The 11,220-nt window shown below is 42.4% G+C and overlaps 1 protein-coding gene across 2 annotated transcripts; it reads left to right on the top strand.

The window, feature by feature from the left end:
- Nucleotides 1-757: 757 nt before the first annotated feature.
- hoxb8a (homeobox B8a) lies at nt 758-9,371 on the top strand. 2 transcript variants are annotated; one of them, XM_084744939.1, is made up of 2 exons: nt 758-1,822; nt 8,102-9,371. In XM_084744939.1, exons 1-2 carry the CDS (start codon nt 1,390-1,392, stop codon nt 8,524-8,526), a joined length of 858 nt encoding a protein of 285 aa, XP_084601065.1. In that variant the 5' UTR covers nt 758-1,389; the 3' UTR covers nt 8,527-9,371. The 2 variants fall into 2 exon arrangements, with proteins under 2 accessions (XP_084601065.1, XP_084601066.1); XM_084744940.1 differs by having other exon boundaries at nt 760-1,822; nt 8,105-9,371.
- Nucleotides 9,372-11,220: the final 1,849 nt, after the last annotated feature.

The raw sequence follows: 11,220 nt of genomic DNA, 5'->3' as shown, positions 1-11,220 counted from the left end.
GCCGAACTGGTTTTAAAACCTCAATTACATTTATAGGCTCGTACTTGTTAAAACCAATACCAATTAGGAAGCCCTCCACCACTCTCTCTCCTCTCGTCTGTGTGAACCACTCTCGCTCAGGCTCTCTGACATTTTCGGGCCTCATTCACTTCGTGCAATGCAGCCACGCGCTCTCCTTTAAGGATTCAGGGGGAGAAATGAAAAAGAGCAATTAATGAGAGAGATGCTCTCAACGATGCAATACACCCTCCACCCCCACCCTCACCCACCACCACCACCACCCGAGCTCAATCTCAGCCTGAAAGTTAAAAAAAAAAAAAAAATCCATCTCTTCTTCTTTTGGTTGGTTGGTTGGAAGAGTAGTTGGTGTGTGTGTGTGTGTGTGTGTGTGTGTGTGTGTGTGTGTGTGTGTGTGTGTGTGTGTGTGCATCTGATCAGATGCAAAGCGGCAGAATTCTCATTAACCCCCCCTCCTCCTTCTCTTCCTTTCTTGCTTGATGCTGCACCTATTCTCTTTCACCCCCTCCTCTTCTCCTTCTTCTCCTCCTCTCTTTCTTCATTCTCTCACTCCTTTTGCATTATCACAGGCACGCGGGTACAGGCGCAAAAAAATCGAAAAAAGTGTAATAGACCCTATGAGTGTGTGCGCGCGTGCACGCGTTCGAGCGCGTGGTTCTATGTGCGTGGAAAAGCCAATAGGATGAAGAGCTGATAATAGATGCAAATTATCCCTGAAACCGACACACACACACACACACACACACACACACACCAGGGCCAGGAGGAGAGAGAGAGTCAGAAAGAGAGGGAGAGTGTGCGCGCGCGAGAGAGCCAGAGAGAGAGAGAGAGAGGAGAGAGGGAGGGAGAAAAAATATGAAACAACTCATTTGCGGAGGAGTAAATCACAGAAAAGCCGTTTGAGAGCGCGACAGGGCTCCCGCTTCCAGCGCTAACACCGGAATTGTGATGCGCACGAGCCCTTCCTCCTCTACTTCTCCCTCTTCTTCTCCTTCCTCCTCTTCTTTTTCTTCTTCTTCTTCTCCTTCTTCGCTGGAGATTTTATGGAATCGCTGTGATTGTTGTCGTTCTTGTTGTCGCCGTGGTGGTCGTGGCTGTCTCTACTCTGGCCGGCTGCCGTTACCGTTACTCACACCGCGCGTCTGTTGTGGCCGCGAGGGGAAACACCACAACAACGGTGACCGACACCGGCGGCAGACTCTCTCTCTCTCTCCCTCCCCTCCGTGTGTCTGTGTGTGTCGGTGTTTCTCAGCCTCGAGCCGCACGACAGAAGCAGAAAAAAGGCAAACACGGTCGCCTCCTTCATTCCCGCTCTGCCTGCACCGAGCCGAACATACACTCAAACAACAATAAACAACAACAACACCCGAGATGAGTTCATATTTCGTCAACTCGCTCTTCTCCAAGTATAAAAGCGGGGACTCGTTACGTCCCAACTACTACGAGTGCGGCTTCGCGCAGGACCTTGCCGGCAGCCGGCCCACCGTGGTGTACGGCCCGGGCTCCGGCGCCACCTTCCAGCACGCCCCGCAGATCCAGGACTTCTACCACCACAGCGCCTCCACGCTGCCCAGCAACCCGTACCAGCAGAGCCCCTGCGCGGTCACATGCCACGGTGAGCCGGGCAACTTCTACGGATACGACGCCCTGCAGCGGCAGACGCTTTTCGGGGCCCAGGACGCGGATCTGGTCCAGTACAGCGACTGTAAGCTGGGAGGCGCGCCGGGGCTGAGCGGCGAGGACGCCGAAGGGACCGAGCAGAGCCCCTCACCGACGCAGCTCTTCCCCTGGATGAGGCCGCAAGGTGAGGAAGACTGGAAACTAGTTTTTATCTCTTGCTTTGTTCAAACCGTCCTTCCTTAAAGGTGAGTGTGATGTTAGGAGCAGAGCTGCTGACCCTCCAGGAGAACACAGCAAATGTAGACACACAGGGAGGAGGAAACAGTGCAAAGCAAGTTGGAAAAGTGGTTTAAAAGCATCACTTTACGCGGGGCAATTAAAGCTTCCTGCGTTCAAAGCGCGAGACAAAAGCGCATTTATGGTTTTATTGGCAGCACCAAAACTTGTGAATGACTTTAGGGTTTAATTGCTCCGGTCATATACTGAGAGAATGGACGAGGAGAGAAGCTCGGAGAGTGAAAGGAAAGCAGTCAAAATAAGCGAGAGATGGTGGAGGGTTGAGAGAAGTGAACCTCTGAGACCTCTTCATGAGAAACCCCCCCTCCAAACACCGAGACCCCCGCTTAGAGCAGATGTGAAAGAGTTGTTGGACTCATTTTAGACATGCAGCTCTGACCCGGGTTAAACTTTTACTGCCTTTTCCCCCTTTTGCTTTTACTGCCTTGCCTGTGGTCTCTGGGATTATTTGGCTACAAGGTGGACAGGTCCCCACAGGGTTAAACCAGGAGCAGAGGGGGCCCGTGTGTGTGTGTGTGTGTGTGTGTGTGTGTGTATGTGTGAGTATAGAGAGAATAAAGGGGATAAGATAGTATTTTGACACCAATCTAGTACCTTTACAGCGTGTGTGATCTCTAAAGTCGCAGGCCTGTCTCATCCGTTGACTCCAGCACCAAAATCATTCCACATCCCAGTGTGTGTGTGTGTTTTGTGTGTGTTTGTGGCACAACACAGGCTGTGAATATGGATCACACCCGACTGGTTCAACACGATCAGATCATAAATCTTGAAAGAATGTGATTTTTTTTAAACATTATTTGCATTATAAGGCGGCCGAGCTTATAAATGATGACTTGAACCAAAAGCACAATAAGACTGATTATGCAAGAAGGCATTTCTGTGTATTAGAGAGACATAGACTGCGAATTAGAGGGAGAGAGAGGAGAGTGTGAATGGATTGACATGTATAGTAGCCTATTTTGTTTGAGCCCATATTTCTTGCGCTGTGCTCTTGTGTGTGTTGCGTGTGCGTGCTTGCGTGTGCGCATGTGTATGTGTGTGTATATGTCAGAGAGAGTTTATTGCTTATGTTGTGGGTTGTATTTTTTAAAGTGGGGCTACAGACGCCTTATAGCCCGTACAGGACTTTTGTGGCTTCATGATTATGATCATAAAATAGAAAATAATAATAAACAGCACAACCGATGTCTGTTTCCACCTCGAACTGCTCTTTTTTTCATCATTTTAAGGCTTAAAATCCAACACCTGCTACAGATAAGAGGAATAATTATGGCAAATTCACATTTACGCAAGATTTTACAAGACTATGAACACCCCTCCTGCCTCCCAGCTGCCTGCGTGTGTTGCTCCTTGTCTACTGAAGGATTCCAGTTTGTGCGGCCTGTAAATTCTTATAATTTACATCTTCAACGCTTCTGTTATATTTTCCTAGCACTTGTCTGCCCCTGCTCCCCTGTGTGCGTAACGGCTTTCCAAATCATTCCCAGCTTTAAATACGAGCGGCCACACTCAGGCGGCGCTGAAACCACTTCTTAAGGGGCTTTGAGTCCTTCTCTACCAGCGATGGCAGTGATTAGTCCCATGATTAATAGTTTTCAAACAGTATACTTGGGCTTTAACGGCGTGCCGGTCCGGGTGCACGCAGCTCTGATCATCCGGGGGGCCGAAAAGTCAAAACAGGAAATCAGGCGTGTCAAGCTGAGTCCGAGAACGCTTTGTACGCACACAGTTACGGCAGTCCGTGCACGGTTTGATGGGATATTATCGTTGCTGAGCGTGAGGATTTATTAGTTATAATAGCAGAAAAAGGCGGGCTGTCTTTCTGCGGATAAAGCGGGAGGATGGAGCGCAGCGGCGGAGGCGTTTACTTCGGAAATTCCCCTTTAACGACGGGGTACTTTTCATAATTTGTCTTATAAAGAGGGAGATCGCCTCCTCCACACCTCCACACCTTTTATGTTATAACCCCAGCAAAGCACAGAAGGAGGCTCCTACTCACTCAAACACTCCCGAGCCCCCAAGCTGGAGGTTTAATCTCCGGGTTTGATTCTGAACTCGTGAATATGAGCCGTTTTACGACTTTTACCACTGTGGCTGGAACTCCTGATAAATCATTTTCTCTGTGCGGCTTTAAAATGGAAAACAGACTAAAATCTGATTAAGAATGAATGTATGTCTGTAATGGTATTAGTGCATATGCCTCGGCTCTCATTGGCATCTGTTGTCGAGAGGAAACCTCGTTTCTCCCTCCTCCAAAATGTCAACTGCCAACTGCCATGCATTTGTTTGGGGCTTATTTAATTGGTTTTTGCAAAGGCTTCCTGTAATAGGCCTTAAAAATGTTTCATAATCCCGCGGTTTATTGTTTTCTCAGGTCGTTAAAAACCAATGTGATCCTTCAGCTGACCCAAAAACACTGAAATGTCAAATAAATTAGACATATTTTAGGGTTTATTCTTCAAAATAAGGCTCCTTGGGGTTAAATTCCGTATGCATGATGCTCCGTCAGAAGCCCCTCGGATCAAAGCGTTTCATGCTGTCATTCTGTCCAAGAAAGACCTTCTCTTAATTATTGCATTTCCTTTAATTCACAGCTGGTGACAGCAGTGAATGTGGCGCCCGCTTCCCCTTTAGTCCCTGCAGCACGAAATCACGGCGCCAGCCCGGTGACATATAACACATACAAGACGTTTACATCACTTACAAGTTCATGCATTTTCATAAAGACGGCCTTGTCTTTTTCTCATTCTTCCATAAAGCAGCTCTGTGCCTCTGACGGACACTATAGGCCTATATGTGGAAATCCAACGAGAGCGTGAGAGTCACAACACTTCTAAAAAGTAGAACGCATCCTGTTGGACTCTGGTGCGTGGTAGATATATAATGATGGATACTGAAGATACTTTCAGCCGCAACCAGCAGGCTTTATATAATGTGATCGGAACAGATAGACAGACAAGTCCATCAAAGTCATTGTCCTCTTCCTTAATGCAATCTAGAAACTTTACTGTCCAGGGAGGAGTGTCTGTGTGTGTGTGTGTGTGTGTGTGTGTGTGTGTGTGTGTGTGTGTGTGTGTGTGTGTGTGTGTGTGTGTGTGTGTGTGCTAAGACAAGATAGCTCCCATGAAAATGATAGGTCTACAGGCAATCAAACGCATTATCATTAAATAAAGGAATCTATAAAGAGCATTAACTGAGACTTTCTCCCCCCAAAATGTCTGTAATTCACCAGAAACATTTGAATTCCTCCTATTCTCTCCAGGTTCTGCTGCTGCTGTGTTCCCTTTACACTGTTCTTTTTAGGGTTATGGACACAAAATGTGAATTTCCCTTCAGATCAGTCGTTTAGAAGCAGCCGTCTTTACTTCAAAAGCTTTATGATCACGGGCATATTTTTGTCCGCGGCGCACAGCTCCTTTTTATTGTACAATAATCAGAGAGGAAGACAAACAGTTTTATGGAAATATAATCACTTACACAAATGTCCCGTGTGTGTAAAGTGTCGAGAGTTCGCTGCCAGGCTTTCACGTGTAAACGTGTCAGTTTTATTCGCCTCCTTTACACTGAAATAACTTGTAGTTTATTAGGAGCGGTGGAGAGGTTTCATAAATATTTTTTATGACTAATTTAAAGAATGTGTAGCTTATTTTTCAGTCCAGAAAGATTTGAGCATTAATAATTATAGTATCACTCAGTTTGATGGAATATATATATATATATATATATATATATATATATATATATATATATATATATATATATATATATATATATATATATATATATATATATATGTATATATATATATAAAGAATCATTTGCAAGGGCATTGTCATAAGATGCAGGTAGATGATACTATCTCAGTTTATTATTAATTGAAGAAAAGCCGTGCGCATTTTTCTCCCATGCTTGTCCAGCGTGTGTGCAGAAATATCTGACCTTTATTAAGTATTTATGATTTTTATATTGCGCCTGTGTACCGGCCCCGTTGTCTGCCTGCTGCCAAAGCTGCGAAAACAGAAACAAAGAAACAGCAGTCAGAGTAAATGAGTTGCTTTAGAAATAATATGTGGTTATCTTCACTTGTCGTTGTTTGCGCCGTTTTTAATTAAAAGTCTTTGTTAGAGCAGCTCTTTAGTCTCTGTTCTGATCTCTGCTGTGCGGGATCCTTCTGCCTTTTAAACGTGTTTACGATGTATTTATGGCATCAAATATTCATGTGCTCCTCTGTAAGTGCTCTGTAGATTAGTCTGTGTTACATAAGAGTTTCTCTTTTCTTTTTTTTTATAATGACTGCACGATGGCTGCTGTAGTTTAGATTGAAAGACTTTGTGTTGCTGTTCTTGGAGCCATGTTTAAAGAGTAGCCCAGTACTATAGTATGTATATGTGTGTCTGTGTGTGCGAGAGACAGAGCATCCCTTTTATGGAACCCATGAACATTTAAGTCACATGAGGATCACATGATTTCACATCACACACGTTAAACTTAAGCTTATTCTTTTCACCGATTTTAATAAAGGAAATATTTTATTTCAATTAAAATCAATTCAAAGCGGCCTTACTGCCATGGGAAACAGACTATTACATCGTGTGGAATAAAAACAAGAAAAAAATGTAAACAGAAGAGTTGATTGTGATGTTTGAATTATATACAGGCTAAAGAGGTGTAAAAAACAGTTAAAAATATATGAATGACAGAGAATATACGCACTGTCATATTTTAAATGGATGTATTCAAATGAAAATATGCAACAGTTTCTTTAAAAAAATGTATGCAGTCATATAAACAGTAGAAGTGTGTGGTGGTGTCTGTATCTGCAGAGACTCTGCCCCTTGTCTGTACATGCTTATTATTCTCCATTGTTTTGCTGCTCGTGATGTTTCACCACCACAAAAGGTTCATATTTGACGTCCTGATGCGTTTACGCACAGCTCGGACAAATATTACTGACTACACCTTTAAAGATATTTGTTCCTTGTTTGTGTACAGTAAGTGTGTCTGTGTACAAGGTGGTTACAGTGCAAACAGTCAGGGCTACACAGGTGACTGACAGTCTCCATGGTGGTTGTATTCACCTGGACGCCTCTCTCCTGTCACAACAGCTCACACATGTTGTTGCAGTGTTTGCATATTGCTGGAATTTACTGTATCTCTCTCCATGCGGCATCCACTGTGTATTTTGGGGATCACAGTGTTCTAGCAAATGTTGGTGAATGGGAACTCAGACAGAGAACCAAGGAATTAATCTGTATTCTGTATGACCATTAACAAAAGTTCAAAATTCAAAATCAGTCAAATCAAAGAAGTAAACTACTGTAAATCCAACCCCACAAACTTACAGTAACAAAACCTTTCCAATAAGTATAACAGATTCAGATTCTCTGACTGTGACAAACTGTACCATCATCTGTCATAAAATATCAAAAGTTGTAATTTCACATTGAATATAATCACAAATGGTGACATTTGATTTGTTACGTTTTCCTCTCAGCTAGTTGAAGCTGTCCTGTCAAAAATTTTCAGTTTCAGCAAGAAGTCAAATCACGTAGCCTATTAACAAGTGGAAAGTAACTAAGTACATTTACTTAAGAACAATTTTGGGTAATTTAACTTGAGTATTTCCATTTTTGTTACTTCCACTCAACTACATATTGTACTTTTACTCTAAATTTAAGTTACTTTGCAAATTCAGATTATTAATATAAAACAAAACATTAAGTAAAAAAGGATGGTGTATTATTAGAGATTAAGTTACACTGCAGTATATAACGTCATTCAAATGAGCTCTACCTTTACCAGCTGCAATACTAAAGGCTGAGACGCATTAATGCATCAATAATTATAATCCAATCATACAAAATATGGGCCATTTTGCATAATGAATACTGTTACTTTTTGGTACTTAAAGTTATATATTTTGATGCTATTAGCCCACTCTTGTGTTTTTACTGGAGTAAGTGGCTTTTAATTAGCAGTCCTTACGGTATACTATCTCTATTTAGGTAAAGGATCTTTGTTATAGGTTTGTTTGGTTTTCATGAAGGGATAAAATGAAGGGCGATGATTGGCTATAACGACCAAGTTGTAAAAATGTAGCTTCGCTTCTAATAATGTCACCCCTCTCCTCATGTCTCCTCTCTCCTCACCCCCCACCTCCCACCAGTAGCTGCGGGTAGGAGGCGGGGCCGGCAGACTTACAGCCGCTACCAGACCCTGGAACTGGAGAAGGAGTTCCTGTTCAACCCATACCTGACCCGGAAACGCCGCATCGAGGTGTCACACGCGCTGGCGCTGACGGAGCGGCAGGTGAAGATCTGGTTTCAGAACCGGAGGATGAAGTGGAAGAAGGAGAACAACAAGGACAAGTTCCCCAGCAGCAAGAGCGAGCAGGAGGCCGTGGAAAGGGAGAGGAGGGAGAAGGAGCTGCGCGAGGGCGGAAGTAGCGGAGGTGGCGGAGGAGGAGGAGGTGGAGAGGGTGGAGGAGGAGGAGGTGGTGGAGGAGGAGGAGGAAGCTCGGTGGCGGGCACGGCGGGGTCACAGGCCCCTGTGAGTGAGGATTGCTGCGAGAAAACCCACAAGCAAATGTAGGGAGAAAAGGTGAAATTAGGGGAGAGGAAGAGGAAGAGGGGGACAAGGAGGCTGTAAATGTCGGACAGGATGGGGTGAGGGTGGGTGAGGGTGGGTGGGGGACTGTTTTTGTCTTAACTGAGGCCACTGGACTGCCCCGCTGTCTCCACGATTCAATCGATGGAAAAAAGGAACTTGAGTCTCCAATATGGTGACCGGAGAGCTGGACGGACTGGAGGGGCCTCGCGCCTCTGTCTGCTGACTGTACAAACCGCGGGAAAGAAAAAAAAAATGACGCAATGAAGCTAGAACGTGAACTTTAAAAAATAAAATTGATGAGGGCGGGGGTGGATCAATCCAACAAACATAGTCTACTCTAGTGTTTAAAACAAACGAAAAAAAGAAAGAAAAATGATAGCTTCCTTTCTTTGTGGAACAATTATTGTGGAAACATTTCTATATTGTTAGAAGTTTATCATTAACAATTTTATCTTTGGCAGCTGTATAGTTTTTAAGTTAAAAATGATGATGGTGCACTTTTTACTGTACTTCTCACTTCTATGTTGTTGTTGTTGTTATGGCAATGATTGATGATGATGATGATGATGATGATGATGATGATGATGATGACGTAGCAATTAATGAAATTTCCAACAACATGAAACTGCCTATTTATGCCGTTTTAGTAGGTCGGGTCTCTTTTTTACACACTCTAATTGTCGTTTCTCGTTTTAGTTCGTTTTTTGATCGATGGTGTTTGTTTTATGTTGTCTTCCTTTTTCTCTTTTTGGGTAAAAAGCATGCGCACAGTGCAGATTAAAAAGAGAACATTCGTAAAAATAAAAACGAGAAAAAATGTAATAAAACTTGCCTTCTGCATTTAATGTAAAGCTCAGTCAAGAGTCAGTGATGAATCTGGGGACTGATTTTATATCTACTGTTTTACCGCAGAGTAAGGAAGCATACTGCTGCCACGCCAGAAAAAGAAAAAATGATCAATAGCACGTTATAACGTAAAAAGTTGACTGTTATAACCACGTTATAACAACATATTTTCATGTTATAACAAGATAACATGTTGCTATAACTCGACGCCATAAAAATTAGGTATCACGTGATCACAATGTAACACGAAAAGGTAATAACAAGATTTTTCCACGTTTCAGCGTACGAGCGTATCGGTTATAAGAAGAAGCTTTTCTTCTTACAACTATACTATTTATCTTGTTACAAATGAACCATGTCATGTTATATCGTGATAACTTATTATAAGACAAAAGGTTTCACGTTATAACAAGTAACATTTATTGTTGTAACAGCAAAGCGTAAAAATTACTTATCACATTATAACATGAAACAAAAATTTTAACACGTTATAAGATGAAATGTTTGACATTTTATATGTTAGAACAAATTATTTTCATGTTAGAACAATATATTTTCACTTAAGACAAACTCATGTTGTTACAAGATATATTATAACAGGAAAGCATAAATATTAGTTGTCACATTATAGCATGAAATGATATGTTAAAACAATAAATTACCACGTTATTATATGATATCACAAAACATTTTCATGGTTACGACAAATCACGTTATAACGAGAAACGTTCATTGTTATAACAATATACTATTTACCTTGTTATAAGGCCAACAATTTCATGTTATAATGTGAAACTACATATTGATATAATGTGATAATTATAGCGTGAACCGGTTTGTCATAACAATAAGTATGACTTTTTGTGTTAGCTATACAAGATATTTTTCCTTTATTCAACACCTCTCACGTTGTAAAAAAAATAAACTTGTTTTAATACAACATGTTACTTATTGTATAACGTGATTATGATGTAAAACTTTTCATGTTGAATGTGAAGTTATCTTGTTATAAAAGAAAAGTTTCTTGTTATGATGTGGAAACTTTATATCCTATGTTATAATAACATGAAAAGATCTCGTTAGAACGTGGAAGAAATCTTGCTATGACAAACTTCTCGCATGTAAAGCTGACGTGTTTTCTTTCTCTTGCGTGGCAGCAAAAGGCTTCTGTACTTTTTCACTCATTTATCAGTAAGAAGCAATTAGAAACAGGAGGTGTTAACTTTCACCTCTCCATATGTAATCAAAAAGTGTGGAAAAGAAATGAAGAAATAGCAGAGAAGAAGCTTCCCTCTTTCCCTTTTCCCTGCTTCCTATCCACTTTCTCCCCATCCTCTCCTTCACCCTTCTTCCTCTTCCACCTCCTCTTTCCTTTCACCTCTCTCATTCCCTTCCTCCGTCTCTCTCTCCCTCCTCTCTGGACACTCTGTCAGCACCCAGACTGATAAAACCGTTCAGTTCACGAGGCCAAACATTTAAGCCTCGACTCGGAAATCTCCACTTAAAACAACAGACGCCGCCCCCCCCCCACACACCCCTACCCATCCGCACACACACACACACACACACACACACACACACACACACACACACATCCTATCCAAACATCAGGTTATTTATTGCCTGGTCCTCCACCTCCACTTACATTATTACAGGCCTCTATATTCACCATTACACCGCCTTCCATCATCATCACGATGAGGACGGATTGTTTCCATATGGGGAGATCAAACACACTGAGCGTTCATATTTACATACATCTTCATACACTGGACTGGAGCTTGTTATTCAGACGGCATGGGGAATCTCCAGTGTTATCGAAGCAACAAA

This window comes from Lutjanus erythropterus, chromosome 19, assembly GCF_056507025.1.
Source record: "Lutjanus erythropterus isolate fLutEry1 chromosome 19, fLutEry1.hap2, whole genome shotgun sequence".
Taxonomy (NCBI): Eukaryota; Metazoa; Chordata; class Actinopteri; order Lutjaniformes; family Lutjanidae; genus Lutjanus; species Lutjanus erythropterus.
Note: the sequence above shows the minus strand (reverse complement) of the source record. Positions and strands in the feature narration are given on the sequence as shown.

Bases quoted from the DNA above. Each gene is read 5' to 3' on its own strand.
- hoxb8a (XM_084744939.1), top strand. From the start codon at position 1,390: ATGAGTTCATATTTCGTCAACTCGCTCTTCTCCAAGTATAAAAGCGGG. The intron at 1,823-8,101 runs GTGAGGAAGACT...ACCTCCCACCAG, and splicing joins CCCCTGGATGAGGCCGCAAG to TAGCTGCGGGTAGGAGGCGG.